Source organism: Salvelinus alpinus, chromosome 23 (genome assembly GCF_045679555.1).
Source record: "Salvelinus alpinus chromosome 23, SLU_Salpinus.1, whole genome shotgun sequence".
In the NCBI taxonomy this organism is placed as follows: Eukaryota; Metazoa; Chordata; class Actinopteri; order Salmoniformes; family Salmonidae; genus Salvelinus; species Salvelinus alpinus.
In genome coordinates this window covers 16,119,649-16,141,483 of record NC_092108.1, presented here as the reverse complement: position 1 = coordinate 16,141,483, position 21,835 = coordinate 16,119,649, and the positions used below count along the sequence as shown (strand labels likewise).

General features: G+C 50.2%; 1 protein-coding gene across 5 annotated transcripts in view; it reads left to right on the top strand.

Annotated features, from left to right (window-relative positions):
• The first annotated feature begins 275 nt into the window (after positions 1-275).
• Positions 276-21,835, top strand: part of LOC139550357 (CUGBP Elav-like family member 5) — a 96,107-nt gene continuing 74,547 nt past the window's right edge. For all 5 annotated transcript variants that reach the window (XM_071361218.1, XM_071361217.1, XM_071361216.1 and 2 more), the window contains exons 1-2: positions 276-757; positions 1,576-1,658. In XM_071361218.1, the coding sequence (XP_071217319.1) occupies positions 415-757; positions 1,576-1,658 (426 nt within the window). In that variant the 5' untranslated portion in view covers positions 276-414. The remainder of the gene's footprint in view (positions 758-1,575; positions 1,659-21,835) is intronic.

Here is a 21,835-nt window from a genome sequence, read left to right as displayed (position 1 = left end):
GATATGATATCAACCTGTTTCAATTTAATCTAACTTTAATCAAAGAGCATTTACACTTCTCAATATATTTCACACACAAAAAAATGTACTAAAGGGAAATAAAACATAGATGAATAACAAAAGGAGTGAAAAACTAAGAGCACATGAAATCAGAGGCCATGCTGATCACAGTTGTAGTTCCTCGTCATCTCCAGCAGATGTTGCTCAACAACCAACGATTCTCAAAAATTTCAACCCACTTCTTCCACCAAACCCGAGCGTGAAGAAGACAGGTGCCATTTGGGAATTGGGACAGAACAAGCCCGTGTGTGTTTCCATCTGAGTGCATCGCTCTTACCCTCTCAGTAGCCTACTAGTGTGTGTGCGTGTCTCAGTGTGTGTTGTCACTGTCCTCCAACCTACTCCCAGCTCAGCATGGCCAGATTTACACAGAGTGAAAGCAGAAGGCATCAGCAGCAGCATCATCCCCAGCCGCCTCATCCCGCCCCCGTCAACCTGCTTCTACAGCAGCCGCTCTTACTTATCGCTCATCAGCATCAGCTCGATCACAGCCCTGTTCCGAAGCCCATGAACGGACCCGAAACCGTCTCCATGCACACGGACAGCGGCGCCATGAAAGACCAGGACGCCATCAAGCTCTTCATTGGACAGATACCGCGGAACCTCGAGGAAAAAGACCTGAAACCTCTCTTTGAGCAGTTTGGGAAAATCCACGAATTGTCTGTTCTGAAGGACCGATACACAGGCATGCATAAAGGTAGCGTTTATGTCGCATTCCCACACAGATGGTCTTTACGTTGTAATTAGGTTACTGTATTATTACGATGTAATTATCATCTGTATGAAACGCAATAGTCATTCCATTTTTGTTCCTTTTTGTGATAGATTGTCTCTCATCATCTATTCTCTCTTTTGATGTCTGTAATGCAATAGTGTGTTAGTCTACGCACCTTGTACTGAAAAGCCCATATGACTTGCAGAATAAGGTTGCATATAGTCTTAACATTATTACTGTAATTTCCCCATAATAATAGCATAACTGATTTATTTGGGGTTCTTCTCATCTCGACAGATTCTCTCTTTTAGTGCGTAGGAGTAGCATGATCATGTGAGTTCATATAAGTCAAATGCAAGTTGGTCTCACAGCTAAAGGCTCGTCACACTTCCCAACACTTTTTTTCTTGCCCTAATTATTACACGCCAATGTTTGTTTGCGCCAGCTGAGCGCATAACATAGTGTTTTTCCCCGCGCCACCGCAGTGTCATGATGCAAACAAAAATAGGGATTATTTGTCAGAAAATCGAAACGTATATTTTACCACCGTCACGTCTATACATCACATTGCATAGGCAACGCATACACAATCAACAGGGTTTAGGCCAGTATTGCCAAGTGAGTGTGTCTGTGTGTGTGTCTGTGTGTGTGTGTGTGTGTGTGTGTGTGTGTGTGAGAGAGAGAGAGAAAGAGAGAGAGAGAGAGAGGGGGGGGGGGGGGGGGCTTGTGTGAGCAAGCTGCATTCATGTGTGTGTCTGTGTGTGTGTGACTAACCCTTGTTGGTCTGTTTTGATTGACAGGATGTGCGTTTCTCACCTACTGTGCCAGGGAGTCTGCCATCAAAGCCCAGAATGCATTGCATGAGCAGAAAACCCTACCTGGGGTGAGTACTCCACCGCCTGAATGCTGCCAGGGTTTTATATGGAATGAGAAATGGTGTGAAAGCTTTTCCCCAAAGACATCTGTGAGTTGCCAATTCCTTTCGGATTGCGGAGAATAAGAAAGAGGATAGAGGAGAGTAAGAGAGCATGGAGTGAGAGAGAGAAAAGAGTGAGAGAGAGGGGAGGGGGAGTGAGAGAGAAAGAGAGAGTACTGTAAAACAACAGTGAACAGAGCCATGTAGACAGCTTCAGGCTGTTCACTCAGTGAGCCATGTATGGAGAGAGAGCGAGAGAGGGGGGGGGGATTGGGGAGGGTGAAAGGGAGAGGAGAGGGAAGGAACAACAGAGAGAGAGGAGAGTGAGAGGAGAGAAAGAGAGAGATAAATAGAGAGAGAGAAAGAGAGAGAGGAGAGAAAGAGAGAGAGAAAGAAATAGAGAGAGAGAAGGTTGGAGGGGAGGGATATGTGATGGTGAGGGATGAGAGAGAGATGAGGAGAGGTTGGAGGGGGAGGAATGAGATAGAGGGATGAGGAGAGGTTTGAGGGGAGGGATGACAGAGAGAGAGAGAGAGTGTGTGAGAGAAAGAGAGAGAGAGAGAGAGAGAGGGATGGGGAGAGGTTGGAGGGGAGGGATAAGAGAGGGATGAGGAGAGGTTGGAGGGGAGGGATGAGAGATGGGGAGAGGTTGGAGGGGAGGGATGAGAGAATGGGATGGATGGGGAGAGGTTGGAGGGGTGGGATAAGAGAGAGGGGGATGAGGAGAGGTTGGAGGGGAGGGATGAGAGACAGACAGGGATGAGGAGAGGTTGGAGGGGAGGGATGAGAGAGAGAGAGAGAGATGAGGAGAGTTTGGAGGGGAGGGATGAGAGATGGGGAGGGATGTGGAGAGGTTGGAGGATAGGGATGAGAGAATGGGAGGGATGGGGAGAGGTTGGAGGGGAGGGATGAGAGAATGGGAGGGATGGGGAGAGGTTGGAGAGGAGGGATGAGAGATGTGGAGGGATGGGGAGAGATTGGATGGGAGGGATGAGAGATGTGGAGGGATGGGGAGAGATTGGAAGGGAGGGATGAGAGATGTGGAGGGATGGGGATAAGTTGAACGGGAGGGATGTGAGATGGGGAGAGGTTGGAGGGGAGGGATGAGAGATGGGGAGGGAAGGGGAGAGGTTGAAGGGGAGGGATGTGAAATGGGGAGAGGTTAGAGGGGAGGGATGAGAGATGGGGAGGGAAGGGGAGAGGTTGAAGGGGAGGGATGTGAGATGGGGAGAGGTTGGAGGGGAGGGATGAGAGATGGGGAGGGAAGGGGAGAGGTTGGAGGGCAGGGATGAGAGATGGGGAGGGATGGATGGATGGAGAGAGATTTGAGGGGAGGGGTAAGAGAGAGGGCGGGATGGGGAGAAGTTGGAGGGGAGGGATGAGAGATGGGGAGGGATGGGAGAGGTTGGAGGGAAAGGATGAGAGAATGGGAGGGATTGGGAGAGGTTGGAGGGGAGGGATGAGAGATGGGGAGAGTTTGGAGGGGAGGGATGAGAGATGGGGAGGGATGGGGAGAGGTTGGAGGGAAGGGATGAGAGATGGGGAGGGATGGGAGAGGTTGGAGGGGAGGGATGAGAGAATGGGAGGGATGGGAGAGGTTGGACGGGAGGGATGAGAGATCTGGAGGGATGGGGAGAGATTGGATGGGAGGGATGAGAGATGTGGAGGGATGGGGAGAGATTGGAGAGGAGGGATGAGAGATATGGAGGGATGGGGAGAGGTTGGAGGGGAGGGATGAGATATGTGGAGGGATGGGGATAAGTTGGAGGGGAGGGATGAGAGATGTGGAGGGATGGGGAGAGGTTGGAGGGGAGGGATGTGAGATGGGGAGGGGTTGGATGGGAGGGATGGGAGATGGGGAGGGATAGATGGATGGGGAGAGATTGGAGGGGAGGGGTAATAGAGATGGTGGGATGGGGAGAAGTTGGAGGGGAGGGATGAGAGATGGGGAGGGATGGGGAGGGATGGGGAGATGTTGGATGGGAGGGATGAGAGATGGGGAGGAATGGGTGGATGGGGAGAGATTGGAGGGGAGGGGTAATAGAGATGGTGGGATGGGGAGAAGTTGGAGGAGAGGGATGAGAGATGGGGAGGGATGGGGAGATGTTGGATGGGAGGGATGAGAGATGGGGAGGAATGGGTGGATGGGGAGAGATTGGATGGGAGGGGTAATAGAGATGGTGGGATGGGGAGAAGTTGGAGGGGAGGGATGAGAGATGGGGAGGGATGGGGAGATGTTGGATGGGAGGGATGAGAGATGGGGAGGGATGGGGAGAGGTTGGAGGGCAGGGATGAGAGAGAGGGAGGGAATGGGAGAGGTTGGAGGGCAGGGATGAGATATGGGGAGGGATGAGGGGAGGTTGGAGGGCAGGGATGAGAGATGGGGAGGGATGGATGGATGGGGAGAGAATGGAGGGGAGGGATAAGAGAAAGGGAGGGATGGGGAGAGGTTGGAGAGGGGGGATGAGAGATGGGAAGGGATGGGAGAGGTTAGAGGGGAGGCATGAAAGATGGGGAGAGGTTGATGGGGAGGTATGAGAGATGGGGAGGGACGGGGAGAGAGAGAGATGGATGAGGAGAATTTGGAGGGGAGGGATGAGAGAGAGAGGGATGAGGAGTGGTTGCAGGGGAGGGATGAGAGAGAAAGAGAGAGAGGGATGGGGAGAGGTTGGAGGGGAGAGATGAGAGAGAGAGAGAGGGAGGGAGGGAGGGAGGGAGGGAGGGAGGGAGGGAGGGAGGAGAAGAGGTTGGAGGGGATGAGAGAGAGAGGGAGGGATGGTGAGAGGTTGGAGAGCACGGATGAGAGAGAGGGAGGGATGTGGAGAGGTTGGAGGGCAGGGATGGGGAGAGTTTGGGGGCAGGGATTAGAGATGGGGAGGGATGGGGAGAGGTTGAAGGTGAGGGAGGAGAGAGAGGGAGGGATGGGGAGAGGTTGGAGGGACAACAGGGTACATCTGTCTGGGGGGTGTTGGGCAGTGAGGGGTGTCTGATTGATGCCACAAACACACACAGGTATAGCGTATCACAGTGCATTTGTTTGGGAGTGTGTTTTGTGCAGCACTGCAAGCTTCAGTGACCTAGAATGTGCACGTACCGGATTGGATGGATATTCCTTTTGATGTGTGTGTGTGTGTGTGATTGCTGCCGTTGTGTATGTATTTGTGTGTATGTTGTGTATTTGCGCCTGCTTTGTATGGGTGCCCCTGTTGTTACTGCCTTTAATATATCTGCCTTTGTGTGTGTGTGTGTGTGTGTGTGTGTGTGTGTGTGTGTGTGTGTGTGTGTGTGTGTGTGTGTGTGTGTGTGTGCGTGCGTGCGTGCGTGCGTGCGTGCGTGCGTGCGTGCGTGCGTGCGTGCGTGCGTGCGTGCGTGCGTGCGTGCGTGTGGCTGTGCTTGTTGTAGGTCATTGCTGAGTGGCAGCAGTGTAGAGTGAAGCATACTGTTAGATAAAAGAATGTCATTCTACTCCTCTGCTTTCCAGCCCACTACCCATACAGATAGACAGAGAGCACAAAAGAGAGAGGGAGAGAGAGGGAGGGAGGGAAGGGGAGAAGAAAGGGTGGAGGCAGAGAGACATCCCACTCACTCACTCACAAAGCCTACTGTACTAGGTGGGAAGTTAGGTTGTGTCATATGAAATACTACAAAAGGGCCAACCCCCAAACGCAGCGTCAGATGACAAAATATAACAGCTTGCGCTTCTTACACCCACTAACCCATATTTAATTCCCTCCTGTCTCTCCCTGTCTTTCCCTCTCTCTCTCGCTCTCTCTCTCCCTGTCTCTCTTCCTCTTTCTGTCACGCCTTCTCTCTCTCCTTGTCTCTCTCTCTCCCCCTCTCTCTCTCTCTCTCTCTCTCTCTCTCTCTCTCTCTCTCTCTCCCTCTCTCTCTCTCTCTCTCTTGCGCTCTTTCTCTCTCCTTGTCTCTCTCTCTCTCTCTCTTGCGCTCTCTTTCTCTCTCTGTCGCTCTCTCAATTCAATTCCAAGGGTTTTATTGGCATATGTTTACATATGTTTACATTGCCAAAGTAAGTGAAATAGATAATAAACAAAAGTGAAACAGTAAACATTACACTCACAAAAGTTGCAAAGGAATAGAGACATTTCAAATGTCATATTTTGGTAATGTACAGTGTTGTAACGATGTGCAAATATACTGAACAAAAATTTAAGCGCAACGTGTAAAGTGTTGGTCCCATGTTGTATGAGCTAAAATAAAATATTACAGAAATGTTCCATAAGCACAAAAAAATATTTCTCTCAAATGTTGTGGACACATTTGTTTACATCCCTGTTAGTAAGCATTTCTCCTTTGTCTAGATAATCCATCTACCTGACAGGTGTGGCATTTCAAGAAGCTGATTAAACTCCATTATCATTACACAGGTGCACCTTGTGCTGGGGACAACAAAAGGCCACTAAAACGTGCAGTTTTCTCACACAGCACAATGCCACAGATGTCTCAAGTTTTGAGGGAAAACGCAATTACCATAAGCCGCCTCCAACATCGTTAAAGATAATTTTGGCAGCACGTCCAACCGGCCTCACATCCGCAGACCACGTGTAAAAATGCCAGCCCAGGACCTCCACATCCGGCTACTTCATATGCGGGATCGTCTGACAACAGCCACCCAGACAGCAGATGAAACTGGGGAGTATTTCTGTATGTAATAAAGTCCCTTTGTGGGGAAAACCTCATTCTGATTGGCTGGGCCTGGCTCCCCAGTGGGTGGGCCTGGTTCCCAAGTGGGTGGGCCTATGCCCTGCCCAGTCATGTGAAATCGATAGATTAGGGCCTAATGAATTGATTTCAATAGACTGATTTCTTTATATCAACAGCAACTCAGTAAAATCGTTGAAATTGTTGCATGTTGCATTTACATTTTTGTTCAGTATAGTTAAAATACAAATTGGAAAATAAATTAACATAAATATGGGTTGTAATTTGCAATGGTATTTGTTGTTCACTGGTTGCCCTTTTCTTGTGGCAACAGGTCACTCATCTTGCTGCTGGGATTTCACCCAATAGATATGGGAGTTTATTTGTGGGTCTGTGTAATCTGAGGGAATATGTGTCTCTAATATGGTCATACATTTGGCAGGAGGTTAAGACATGCAGCTCAGTTTCCACCTCATTTTGTGGGCAGTGTGCACATAGTGAAAGCTTCCATAATTTTTTTGTCAGTCACAATGCTAAGGTATTCTGCCACTGTGTACTCTCTGTGTAGGGCCAATAGCATTCATGTTTGCTATGTTTTTTGTAAATTCTTTCCAATGTGTTTATAATTATATTTTTGTTTTCTCATGATTTGGTTGGGTGGGGTCTGTGTTTGTGAACAGAGCCCCAGGACCATTTTGCTTAGGGGACTCGTCTCTAGGTTCATCTCTCTGTAGGTGATGGCTCTGTTATGGAAGGTTTGGGAATCGCTTCCTTTTAGGTGGTTGTAGAATTTAACGGCTCTTTTCTGGATTTTGATAATTGCCGGTATCGGCCTAATTCTGCTCTGCACGCATTATTTGGTGTTTTACATTGTACACTGAGGATATTTTTGCAGAATTCTGCATGCAGAGTCTCAATTTGGTGTTTGTCTCATTTTGTGAATTCTTGGTTGGTGAGCGGACCCCAGACCTCACAGCCATAAAGGGCAATGGGTCCTATGACTGATTCAAGTATTTTTAGCCAGATCATAATTGGTATGTTGAATTTTAAGTTCCTTTTGATGGCATAGAAGGCCCTTCTTGCCTTGTCTCTCAGATCATTCACAGCTTTGTGGAAGTTACCTGTGGCGCTGATGTTTAGGCCAAGGTATGTATAGTTTTTTATGTGCTCTAAGGCAACAGTGTCTAGATGGAATTTGTATTTGTGGTCCTGGCAACTGGACATTTTTTGGAACACCATTATTTTGTCTTACTGAGATTTACCTTCAGGGCCCAGGTCTGACAGAATCTGTGCAGAATATCAAGGTGCTGCTGTAGGCCCTCCTTGGTTGGGGACAGAAGCACCAGATCATTAGCAAACAGTAGACATTTGACTTCAGATTCTAGTAGGGTGAGGCCGGGTTCTGCAGACTGTTCTAGTGCCCTAGCCAATTCATTTATATATATGTTGAAGAGGGTGGGGCTTAACCTGTATCCCTGTCTCACCCGCTGTCCCTGTGGAAAGAAATTTGTGTTTTTTTGCATATTTTAACAGAACACTTGATGTTTGTGTACATGGATTTTTCCCCCAACACCACTTTCCATCAATTTGTATAGTGACCCTCATGCCAAATTGAGTCGAAAGCTTTTTTGAAATCAACAAAGCATGAGAAGACTTTGCCTTTGTTTTGGTTTGTTTGTTTTTCAATTTGGGTGTGCAGGGTAAATACATGGTTTGTTGTACGGTAATTTGGTAAAAAGCCAATTTGATTGACTGTGAACGCTCTAAAAGACTCTGGGTTGTGGTTAGTGATATAGTACTCTACAGTACTACTTCCAAGAGATGAGCTATAGGTGTTCCTACCGTAGGAGTCCCATTGAAACCTACCATTGACCATGTACATCCCAGCGTCCGACAGAGTTGTAGGAGTTGTGACCCATTTTTGTTGGTTATGTTGTCGTAGTTGTGTCTAAGGGGGCATATGGGGGAGGGAATGCTGTCACCTCCAGGTATGTGTTTGTCCCCCTGTGTGCTGAGGGTGTCAGGTTCTTGTTCAGTTCTGGCATTTAGGTCACCACAGACTAGTACATGTCCCTGGGCCTGGAAGTGGTTGATCTCCCCCTCTAGGATGGAGAAGCTGTCATCGTTAAAGTATGGGGATTCTATTGGGAGGATATAGGTAGCACACAGGAGGAAACTTTTCTCTGTTGAGATAATTTCCTTATTCATTTCTAGCCAGATGTAAAATGTTCCTGTTTTGACTAATTTAATGGAGTAGGTTAGGTCTGCTCTATACCAAATTAGCATACCCCCTGAGTCTCTTCCCTGTTTCACACCTGGTAGTTTGGTGGATGGGACTACCAGCTCTCTGTAACCTTTATACCATCTTTCATATAGGATGACAATGTCTGTATTTCCAATGTCTTTGATGATGTCTGGATTCCTGCTTTTTAAGCCAAAGGCAGATGACCTCAGACCTTGTATGTTCCAGGATGAGACAGTAAAAGCTTTGTGTTCCTAAGTGTCTAGTGTTGTTTTTGTGTGGTTTAGGCCCGGACCATCACAGTAGGTGTGAGGAGAGCATTTTGAGCATCTGATACATACCTCTTAGGTCACAGGATGGAGGTTGGGCCTGTTGCTCTGCTCACGGCCTGGGCATATGTCCTGCTGTAATGTTGAGGTCCTTGCATGGGGTGGGCAGAAGGGGCATAGGTCTGATATGGGGGGGCCTATATAGGGTGTGGGCAGGGTTTGTTTGGGGTGGTAACAGTTGGTTGGGGTGTGGTTGGTGATGCTGGGGGGGGGGGGGGGGGGGGGGGTCTTGCTGGTCTGGGCGGCATGTCTGTTGCTCTGTTGCTCCTGTGTGAGGAGCTGGGGCTACTGTTGAGGGTGACGTCCTTCAGGGTCCTGGCAAAAGTTGGGATTGCTGCCTTGTGGACCTGGTCTCTCTCTCTCTTTTTCTCACCCCACTCTTCCTCACAAATCCTAGCTCTCCTCTCTCTCTCTTTTTCTCACCCCACTCTTCCTCACAAATCCTAGCTCTCCTCTCTCTCTCTTTTTCTCACCCCACTCTTCCTCACAAATCCTAGCTCTCCTCTCTCTCTCTTTTTCTCACCCCACTCTTCCTCACAAATCCTAGCTCTCCTCTCTCTCTCTCTTTTTCTCACCCCACTCTTCCTCACAAATCCTAGCTCTCCTCTCTCTCTCTTTTTCTCACCCCACTCTTCCTCACAAATCCTAGCTCTTCTCTCTCTCTCTTTTCCCACCCCACTCTTCCTCACAAATCCTAGCTCTCCTCTCTCTCTCTCTTTTTCTCACCCCACTCTTCCTCACAAATCCTAGCTCTCCTCTCTCTCTCTTTTTCTCACCCCACTCTTCCTCACAAATCCTAGCTCTCCTCTCTCTCTCTTTTTCTCACCCCACTCTTCCTCACAAATCCTAGCTCTCCTCTCTCTCTCTTTTTCTCACCCCACTCTTCCTCACAAATCCTAGCTCTCCTCTCTCTCTCTCTTTTTCTCACCCCACTCTTCCTCACAAATCCTAGCTCTCCTCTCTCTCTCTTTTTCTCACCCCACTCTTCCTCACAAATCCTAGCTCTTCTCTCTCTCTCTTTTCCCACCCCACTCTTCCTCACAAATCCTAGCTCTCCTCTCTCTCTCTCTTTTTCTCACCCCACTCTTCCTCACAAATCCTAGCTCTCCTCTCTCTCTCTTTTTCTCACCCCACTCTTCCTCACAAATCCTAGCTCTCCTCTCTCTCTCTTTTTCTCACCCCACTCTTCCTCACAAATCCTAGCTCTCCTCTCTCTCTCTTTTTCTCACCCCACTCTTCCTCACAAATCCTAGCTCCTCTCTCTCTCTTTTTCTCACCCCACTCTTCCTCACAAATCCTAGCTCTCCTCTCTCTCTCTCTTTTTCTCACCCCACTCTTCCTCACAAATCCTAGCTCTCCTCTCTCTCTCTCTTTTTCTCACCCCACTCTTCCTCACAAATCCTAGCTCTCCTCTCTTTCACGTGTGTTTGTGTACGTGCGCGCGCACCTAGGAGGTTTTCACTTGTCTCTAATTGCCATTTCTCTTTCTCTCACATCCCTCTCTTTCTCTCTCATCCTTCTCTCCTTTCACTGGAGGAGTGACAGCTTCATCAGAGATAATTATCTGGTTGCACTGTGCAGCTGCATGCCTCTCTCCCTCTTTCATTCATCTACAATGTTGTAATTTAAAATTAATTAAGCTAAATAATATATTTGGTTGGGTGTAGGTTAGAAAAACAGACTGCCATTGAAACAAGTGTTTAGTGTGCGATTGACAACCACGTTTTACCAATGAAAAGATAGACCCAGGGGAGATATCATTACAAAAAGCATATTCAAAGCGGCAAATAAGGTTTTGTTGTGAAGATTAACACACACACACACACACACACACACACACACACACACACACACACACACACACACACACACACACACACACACACACACACACACACACACACACACACACACACACACACACACACACACAGGTTAATTTTAACAGTGTACGAACAGAAATTCTCAGTCTGTGTCTTATCCAGTGTTTGTGTATTGTTGACAGTTGTTACGTTATTTACAATCTATTGTGGACTGGGTTGTGAAATTTCTGCCTCACATTGATGGATTCACAACCTGGGCCAGGCCACCAGGCTATGGGAGAGCCAGCATGAGCGGTGTCACTGTGATTTACGCTCCCCTTGCAACTTGTGCGTCCATTAATCCGGTGTACGGAAACAGATTAGGCACTACTTAGTGTCACACATGGGATCGTTACTCTGACAGAATTGCTCTCAGAAGACACAGGTGATGAAACAGGGATATAGTGTGTGTGTGTGTGTGTGTGTGTGTGTGTGTGTGTGTGTGTGTGTGTGTGTGTGTGTGTGTGTGTGTGTGTGTGTGTGTGTGTGTGTGTGTGTGTGTGTGTGTGTGTGTGTGTGTGTGTGTGTGTGTGTGTGTGTGTGTGTGTGTGTGTGTGTGTGTTAATGTGTTCTGCCTCACAATCAGTCTCTGATACTCTACACTTTCACCGCACAGTAAGCTCATGATAAGAGCACAGCATTGGATATGATATGTACAGTTTGTCCAAACTCCATTTGAGTGCAGGGGACTTCACCTTCACTTCATTCTCTATATGTGCTCCAGATATCTGCATACTGTAGTTTATTGCATAGCACTACACATTCACAGCAATCCCAAGCCAATGCATTTAACAGCAGTGGGAGTCTGTTAGCAGCAAGTAGTAACCACACCACTGCCTCCCCCCCCTCTACATCCCCCTCTCCCTACCAGCTCACCCCTCCTCCTCCTCTTTCTCCTCCCCCCCACTACATCCCCCTCTCCTTACCAGTTCACCCCTCTCCTACACTTCCTCCTCCTCCTCCCCCCTCTACATCCCCCTCTCCCTACCAGCTCACCCCTCCTCCTCCTCTTTCTCCTCCCCCCACTACATCCCCCTCTCCCTACCAGCTCTCCCCTCTCCCCCACCACCTCCTCCTCCTCCCCCCTCTACATCCCCCTCTCCCTACCAGTTCACCCCTCTCCCACACCTCCTCCTCCTCCTCCCCCCTCTACATCCCCCTCTCCCTACCAGCTCACCCCTCCTCCTCCTCTTTCTCCTCCCCCCCACTACATCCCCCTCTCCCTACCAGTTCACCCCTCTCCCCCACCTCCTCCTCCCCCCACTACATCCCCCTCTCCCCACCAGCTAACTCCTCCTCCTCCTCCTCCTCTTTCTCCTCCCCCCCACTACATCCCCGTCTCCCTACCAGTTCACCCCTCTCCCACACCTCCCCCCCCCCCACCACATCCCCCTCTCCCTACCAGCTCACTCCTCCTCCTCCTCCTCCTCCCCCCACTACATCCCCCTCTCCCCACCAGCTCACTCCTCCTCCTCCTCCCCCTACTACACCCCCCACTCCCTACCAGCTCACTCCTCCTCCTCCTCCTCTTTCTCCCCCCCCCCCACTACATCCCCCTCTCCCTACCAGCACACTCCTCCTCCTCCTCCTCTTTCTCCTCCCCCCATTACATCCCCCTCTCCCTACCAGGTAGCTCCTCCTCCTCCTCCTCCTCCCCCCACTACATCCCCCTCTCCCCACCAGCTCACTCCTCCTCCTCCTCCCCCCCACTACATCCCCCTCTCCCTACAAGCTCACTCCTCCTCCTCCTCCTCCTCTTTCTCCTCCCCCCACTACACCCCCCTCTCCCCACCAGCTCACTCCTCCTCCTCCTCCTATTTCTCCTCCCCCCACTACATCCCCCTCTCCCCACCAGCTCACTCCTCCTCCTCCTCCCCCTACTACACCCCCCACTCCCTACCAGCTCACTCCTCCTCCTCCTCCTCTTTCTCCCCCACCCACTACATCCCCCTCTACCTACCAGCACACTCCTCCTCCTCCTCCCCTTTCTCCTCCCCCCATTACATCCCCCTCTCCCTACCAGGTAGCTCCTCCTCCTCCTCCTCCTCTTTCTCCTCCCCCCCACTACATCCCCGTCTCCCTACCAGTTCACCCCTCTCCCACACCTCTTCCTCCTCCCCCCCCCACCACATCCCCCTCTCCCTACCAGCTCACTCCTCCTCCTCCTCCTCCTCCTCCTCCACCCACTACATCCCCCTCTCCCCACCAGCTCACTCCTCCTCCTCCTCCTATTTCTCCTCCCCCCACTACATCCCCCTCTCCCCACCAGCTCACTCCTCCTCCTCCTCCCCCCAACTACATCCCCCTCTCCCTACAAGCTCACTCCTCCTCCTCCTCCTCCTCTTTCTCCTCCCCCCACTACATCCCCCTCTCCCCACCAGCTCACTCCTCCTCCTCCTCCTATTTCTCCTCCCCCCACTACATCCCCCTCTCCCCACCAGCTCACTCCTCCTCCTCCTCCCCCTACTACACCCCCCACTCTCTACCAGCTCACTCCTCCTCCTCCTCCTCTTTCTCCCCCCCCACTACATCCCCCTCTCCCTACCAGCTCACTCCTCCTCCTCCTCCTCTTTCTCCTCCCCCCCATTACATCCCCCTCTCCCTACCAGGTAGCTCCTCCTCCTCCTCCTCCTCTTTCTCCTCCCCCCCACTACATCCCCCTCTCCCCACCAGTTCACTCCTCCTCCTCCTCCTCCTCCTCCTCCTCCTCCTCCCCCCCACTACATCCCCCTCTCCCCACCAGCTCACTCCTCCTCCTCCTCCTCCTCCCCCCACTATATCCCCCTCTCCCTAACAGCTCACTCCTCCTCCTCTTTCTCCTCCCCCCACTACACCCCCCTCTCCCTACCAGCTCACCCCTCCTCCTCCTCCTCCTCTTTCTCCTCCCCCCCACTACATCCCCCTCTCCCTACCAGCTCATTCCTCCTCCGCCTCCTCTTTCTCCTCCCCCCACTACATCCCCCTCTCCCTACCAGCTAACTCCTCCTCCTCCTCCTCTTTCTCCTCCCCCATTACATCCCCCTCTCCCTACCAGCTCACTCCTCCTCCTCCTCCTCCTCTTTCTCCTCCCCCCCACTACATCCCCCTCTTCCCACCAGTTCACTCCTCCTCCTCCTCCTCTTTCTCCTCCCCCACTACACCCCCCTCTCCCTACCAGCTCACCCCTCCTCCTCCTCCTCCTCTTTCTCCTCCCCCCACTACATCCCCCTCTCCCTACCAGCTCACTCCTTCCTCCTTCTATCTCTCAATCTCTCACACAGCTGTCAGCTGTCAGTATTACAGGACCTTAATTGCCTGTTCAGAAGTCATTATGAAAGTGTGATATTCTCCTGAAATGAGAAATGGAAGGACAAGACACAAAGGCTGGTGGACACACACACACACACACACACACACACACACACACACACACACACACACACACACACACACACACACACACACACACACACACACACACACACACACACACACACACACACACATAGCCCTTCTGTGTTTAGTTCCTAATGAAGAGGGCTATGATGATTTTGGATGACACAGCAAAAAATATTCTGGCATCTGAAAAAGTGTGTGTGTGTGTGTGTGTGTGTGTGTGTGTGTGTGTGTGTGTGTGTGTGTGTGTGTGTGTGTGTGTGTGTGTGTGTGTGTGTGTGTGTGTGTGTGTGTGTGTGTGTGTGTGTGTGTGTGTGTGTGTGTGCGTGCTAGGGCTGCATGATTACAGTTTTTTTTACAATCACTTTGACTCTAATCTCATTCTTGGTACTTCATAGTACCAAAACATTCCCTCATCCAATGGCATATATCAATTGTCAATTCTAGATACTCCCATCTTAAATACACCCCCTCTTCTCCCCACTCCTGGACAAGCTCACTGAGGGGAGTGTGCCTCTAGGTCATTTACTAGGTCAAGAGAAGGGCAACATCAGAGGGGACATACAATGGTTCCAGACACTGCCATACTCCTCCCCCCAATGAGAAAAGGAGGGAGTGACTGGTGTACAGACATTGTGGAGACAACTAACTGGTTCCCCATTAATCACGCCATCCCTTCACATGGTTTACGAATAGTTACAGACACATTCCCATAAGAAGACAATGTTCCATTCTGTCCTCCTCCCCTTCTGATATTCTGTATAGCACCACATGGTTTAACAGATACATTCGCATATGAAGACAAGCCTGACCTCTCCCCTCTCTGGGCCCCAAGTGACTGAGCCCTAGCTAAGAAGGGAGAGATCCAACTGCTAACAGTATAGTCCAAAAGGAGACATTCTAATGACAAGTATCTCACATAAGCATATTATGAAAGTAAATAAAACATCTTATTTATCTATGTTACCCAACTAATTCTGATTCAGCTACGACACAACATAGGTTTCTTTGAATCAAAGCAAAAATAATTATTTACAAAAAATAAAAAAACTACAGTTAAACGTCAACTGCAGTGTACCTCACCTGGCTTAAGGTAAAAACTTGTTGAGATGGCACCGACAGAGATGGTCGCCTCGCTACGCTTTCTTAGGAAACTATGCAGTATTTTGTTTTTTTATGTATTATTTCTTACATTGTTACCCCAGGAAATCTAAAGTCTTATTACATACAGCCGGGAGGAACTATTGGATATAAGAGCAACGTCAACTTACCAACATTGCAACCAGGAATACGACTTTCCTGAAGCAGATCCTCTCTTCGGACCACCATCCAGGACAATGGATCTAATCCCAGCAGCTGACCCAAAACAACAGCGACTCAGAAGAGGCAGACTGAGCGGTCTTCTGGTCAGGCTCCGTAGACGGGCACATCGCTAGCCGCTCCCAAGTATACTACTCGCCAAGGTCCAGTCTCTTGACAACAAGGTAGATACAATTTCAGCGAGGGTTGCCTTCCAGAGAGACATCAGAGATTGAAACATTCTCTGTTTCACGGAACCATGGCTCTCTCAGAATATGTTGTCGGAATCGGTTCAGCCATCCGGCTTCTCCATGCATCGCGCCGACAGAGATAAACACCTCTCTGGGAAGAGGAAGGGAGGGGTGTATCCTTTATGATTAACAACTCTTGGTGTAATCATAACAACATACAGGAACTCAAGTCCTTCTGCTCACCTGACCTAGAATTCCTTGCAATCAAATGTTTGCCATTCTACCTACCAAGAGTATTCTTGTCAGTTATAGTCACAGCTGTGTACATCCCCCTCAAGCGAACAGCAAGACGGCCCTCAAGGAACTTCACTCGACTCTATGTAAACTGGAAACTATATATCCGGAGGCTGCATTTATTGTAGCTGGGGATTTTAACAAAGCAAATTTGATAACAGTGCTACCTAAAATTTATCAGCATATTTATTTTACGACACATAGGGCTAATACTCTCGAACACTGCTACTCTAACTTCCGCAATGCATACAAAGCCCTCCCTCGTTCTCCTTTCGGCAAATCCGACCACGACGCCATCTTGCTCGTCCCGGCTTATAGGCAGAAACTCAAACCGGTTGTACCAGTGACGTGAACAATTCAACGCTGGTCTGACCAATCAGAAGTCACACTCCAAGATTGTTTTGATCACTCATACTGGAAATGTTCTGATCAGCCTCAGAGGACAGAGGAGTGCGTTTATAAATAAGTGCATTGGAGACGTCGTACCCACTGTGACCATTAAAACCTACCCTAACCAGAAACCATGTGTCACGACTCCCAACGAAGGTGGCTCCCCTGCCTGTTCGGGCGGTGCTCGGCGGTCGTCGTCGCCGGTCTACTAGCCGCCACCGATCCCTTTTTCCTTTTCGTTTCGTTTTGTCTTATTGGTTGCTCCTGTTCCCTGTTTCGTTTCTTGATTTATGTCTATTTAAGCCTGTTAGGTCCGCCTAGGTTTGTGCGGGATTGTTACTCTGCTGGTTGTGGATGTGTTTTCGTGTTTGTTTTCTACGGACTGTTTGGTCCTGTGTTTGGGCTAGTCTGTTTTATGCGCCCAGTATTTTGGCGTGACCGTTTTGTGCCGGAGAATAAATAATGATTTACCGAACCCTCTGCTCTCTGCGCCTGACTCCAACCCACCACTCCTAGTAAACTCTGACACCATGGCTGGAAGGCATCATTCGCGTAAAATTGAAAGAGTTATCCACCGCATTTAACTATGGAAAGAGGTCTGGAATATGGCTGAATATAAACAGTGTAGTTATTAGCTCTGCAAGGCAATCAAACAAGCGAAATGCCGGTACAGGGACAAGGTCGAGTCTCAATTCAATGGCTCAGACACGAGACGTATGTGGCAGGGTCTACAGGAAATCAGACTACAAAAACAAAAACAGCCACGTCACGGATACCGACGTCAGCTTCCAGACAAACTAAACACCTTCTTTGCCCGCTTTAAGAATAATACAGTGCCACTGTCGCAGATTACTAACAAAGACTGCGTTCCCCCCTCTCCTTCTCTGTGGCTGACGTGAGTAAAACATTTAAACTTGTTAACCCTCGCAAGGCTGCTGGCCCAGACGGCATCCCTAGCCGCATCCTCAGAGCATGCGCAGACCAGCTGGCTGGTGTGCTCACAGACATATTTCATCTCTCCCTAACCCAGTCTGTTGTCCCCACATACTTCAATATGGCTACCATTGTTCCTGTATCCAAGAAAGCAAAGGAAACTGAACTAATCAAATGGCTACGCAGACTGTTTGCATTGTGTTCCCCCCCTAACCCCTCTTTTTACGCTCACTTAACTATACATTCATGTACATACTACCTCAATTGGGCCGACCAACCAGTGTTCCCGCACATTGGCTAACCGGGCTATCTGCATTGTGTTCCGCCACCCGTCACCCACCACCCGCCAACCCCTCTTTTACGCTACTGCTACTCTCTGTTCATCATATATGCATTGTCACTTTAACCATATCTACATGTACATACTACCTCAAACAGCCTGGCTAACCGGTGTCTGTATGTACCCTCGCTACTTTTATAGCCTCACTACTGTATATAGCCTGTTTTTTACTGTTGTTTTATTTCTTTACTTACCTTGTTCGCCTAACACCTTTTTTTGCACTATTGGTTCGTAAGCATTCCACTGTAAGTTCTACACATGTTGAATTCGGCGCACGTGACAAATAAACTTGGATTTGATTTGAACTAAAATGACTACCGCCCCGTAGTCATTTCACTTCTGTCACAATGAAGTGCTTTGAGATGCTAGTCAAGGATCATATCACCGCCACCTTACTGGCCACCCTAGACCCACTTCAGTTTGCATACCGCCCCAACAGGTCCACAGATGACGCAATCGCCATCACACTGCACACTGCCCTATCCCATCTGGACAAAAATAATACCTATGTTAGAATGCTGTTCATTGACTACAGCTCAGCATTCAACACCACAGTACCCTCCAAGCTCATCATCAAGCTGGAGGCCCTGGGTCTCAACCCCTCCCCGTGCAACTGGGTCCTGGACTTTCTGACAGGCCACCCCAGATGGTGAGGGTAGGAAACAACATCTCCACTTCGCTGACCCTCAAGCCCAGCCCTCTCCTGTACTCCCTCAGCCCTCTCCTGTACTCCCTCAGCCCTCTCCTGTACTCCCTCAGCCCTCTCCTGTACTCCCTCAGCCCCCTCCTGTACTCCCTCAGCCCCCTCCTGTACTCCCTCAGCCCTCTCCTGTACTCCCTCAGCCCCCTCCTGTACTCCCTCAGCCCTCTCCTGTACTCCCTCAGCCCTCTCCTGTACTCCCTCAGCCCTCTCCTGTACTCCCTCAGCCCTCTCCTGTACTCCCTCAGCCCCCTCCTGTACTCCCTCAGCCCCCTCCTGTACTCCCTCAGCCCTCTCCTGTACTCCCTCAGCCCTCTCCTGTACTCCCTCAGCCCCCTCCTGTACTCCCTCAGCCCCCTCCTGTACTCCCTCAGCCCCCTCCTGTACTCCCTCAGCCCCCCCCTGTACTCCCTCAGCCCCCTCCTGTACTCCCTCAGCCCCCTCCTGTACTCCCTCAGCCCCCTCCTGTACTCCCTCAGCCCTCTCCTGTACTCCCTCAGCCCTCTCCTGTACTCCCTCAGCCCCCTCCTGTACTCCCTCAGCCCTCTCCTGTACTCCCTCAGCCCTCTCCGGTACTCCCTCAGCCCCCTCCTGTACTCCCTCAGCCCCCTCCTGTACTCCCTCAGCCCCCTCCTGTACTCCCTCAGCCCTCTCCTGGAGTCCCTCAGCCCTCTCCTGTACTCCCTCAGCCCTCTCCTGTACTCCCTCAGCCCCCTCCTGTACTCCCTCAGCCCCCTCCTGTACTCCCTCAGCCCTCTCCTGTACTCCCTCAGCCCTCTCCTGTACTCCCTCAGCCCTCTCCTGTACTCCCCAGCCCTCTCCTGTACTCCCTCAGCCCTCTCCTGTACTCCCTCAGCCCCCTCCTGTACTCCCTCAGCCCTCTCCTGTACTCCCTCAGCCCCCTCCTGTACTCCCTCAGCCCTCTCCTGTACTCTCTCAGCCCTCTCCTGTACTCCCTCAGCCCTCTCCTGTACTCCCTCAGCCCTCTCCTGTACTCCCTCAGCCCTCTCCTGTACTCCCTCAGCCCTCTCCTGTACTCCCTCAGCCCTCTCCTGTACTCCCTCAGCCCTCTCCTGTACTCCCTCAGCCCTCTCCTGTACTCCCTCAGCCCCCTCCTGTACTCCCTCAGCCCTCTCCTGTACTCCCTCAGCCCTCTCCTGTACTCCCTCAGCCCTCTCCTGTACTCCCTCAGCCCTCTCCTGTACTCCCTCAGCCCTCTCCTGTACTCCCTCAGCCCCCTCCTGTACTCCCTCAGCCCTCTCCTGTACTCCCTCAGCCCTCTCCTGTACTCCCTCAGCCCTCTCCTGTACTCCCTCAGCCCTCTCCTGTACTCCCTCAGCCCTCTCCTGTACTCCCTCAGCCCCCTCCTGTACTCCCTCAGCCCTCTCCTGTACTCCCTCAGCCCCCTCCTGTACTCCCTCAGCCCTCTCCTGTACTCCCTCAGCCCCCTCCTGTACTCCCTCAGCCCTCTCCTGTACTCCCTCAGCCCTCTCCTGTACTCCCTCAGCCCTCTCCTGTACTCCCTCAGCCCTCTCCTGTACTCCCTCAGCCCTCTCCTGTACTCCCTCAGCCCCCTCCTGTACTCCCTCAGCCCTCTCCTGTACTCCCTCAGCCCTCTCCTGTTCTCCCTGTTCACCGACGACTGCGTGGCCATGCACGCCTCCAATCAGCAAGTTTACAGACGACACAACAGTAGTGGGCTTGATCACCAACAACGATGAGACAGCCTACAGGGAGGAGGTGAAGGCACTCAGTGTGTGGTGTCCGGAAAACAACCTCTCACTCAACGTCAACCAAACAGAGATGATTGTGGACTTCAGGAAACAGCAGAGGGATCACCCCCCTATCCACATCGAAGGGAGAGCAGTAGAGAAGGTGTAAAGTTTTACGTTCCTGGGCGTACACATCACAGACAAACTGAAATGGTCCACCCACTCTAACAGTGTTGAAGAAGGTGCAACAGCGCCTCTTCAACCTCAGGAGGCTGAAGAAATTTGGCCTGCCACCCATAACCCTGACAAACTTTTACAGATGCACAATTGAGAGCATTTTGTCTGGCTGTATCACAGCCTGGTACGGCAACTGCACCGCCCTCAACCGCAAGGCTCTCCAAGGGATGGTGCTGTCTGCACAACGCATCACCGGGGGCAAACTGCCTGCCCTCCATGACACGTACAGCACCCGATGTCACAGGAAGGACAAAAAGATCATCAAGGACAACAACCACCCGAGCCACTGCCTGTTCACACGTCTATCATCCAGAAGGCGAGGTCAGTACAGGTGCATCAAACTTGGGACAGAGAGATTGAAAAACAGCTTCCATCTCAAGGCCATCAGATGGTTAAATAGCCATCACTCACTCAGTGAGGCTGCCGCCTACACTGAGACCCAGTCACTGGACAATTTATTAAATGGATCACTAGTCACTTTAAACAATGTCACTTTAAATAATGCGACTTTAATAATGTTACATATCTTACATTACTCACATCACATGGATATACTCTATGCCGCTCGGCCATCGCTCATCCATATACTTATATGTACATATTCTCATTCACCCCTTTAGATTTGTGTGTATTAGGTAGTTGGTGGGGAATTGTTAGAATACTTGTTAGATTTGTGTGTATTAGGTTATTGTTGGGGAATTATTAGATTACTTGTTAGATTTGTGTGTATTGGGTAGTTGTTGGGGAATTGTTAGATTACTTGTGTGTGACCAATACAATTTGATTTGATTTGAAAAGCTAAACAAAGGATTGATTACTGTACTTTTATATTTCCATCAACCCTGTCTTGTGGATTTGGCCACAGGTTCTCATCCACATCACAATGGATGCTTTCATTAGCCAAACATCTTGGGAAGAATCTTCGGGCATGGTGAATCCAGGCCTGACACTGGTCTGCCGTGATGTCATTGCATGCGACATCCATGGCCTGGAGAAGGGTGGCTTGTTTGTGAGGGCGCCTATCATATACCTTCCACCTCCATGTGGAGAAAAATTCCTCAGTCGGGTTAAGGAAAGGAGAGTATGGGGGTAAGTACAGGGTGGTAAATTGTGGATGGGCCTGATACCATGCTTGCACCATTTGAGCATGGTGGAACCTGACATTATCCCACACAATGCCATAGGTCACGTCATTAGACCTGATTTAGCTCATCAAGGAAGGTTACAAGGAGAGCTGCATTATATGATCCAATACGAGGTCTGCGTCCCACCACACCATCTTCCAATATAGCCACACACATGGTGATGTTGGCCCCACATTGTCCAGGTACTTGTATGGTTGCTCGCTGTCCAATGAAATTCCGACCTCTCCTCCTTGTCTTGGCCAGGTTGAAGCCTGCCGCGTTCAAAAAGAGGAATTTGTGATGGTTTTCATCAGCATCCAGCTCCATCACCCTCTAAAAATACATTTTGGAAAGAGAATTACTGATTACAATTATGTAGAATTTTACAGCACAGGCATCTTGAAACTGAACATACCTGAACATACTCAGTCCTCAGTTGCTTCACTCTGTCTGCATT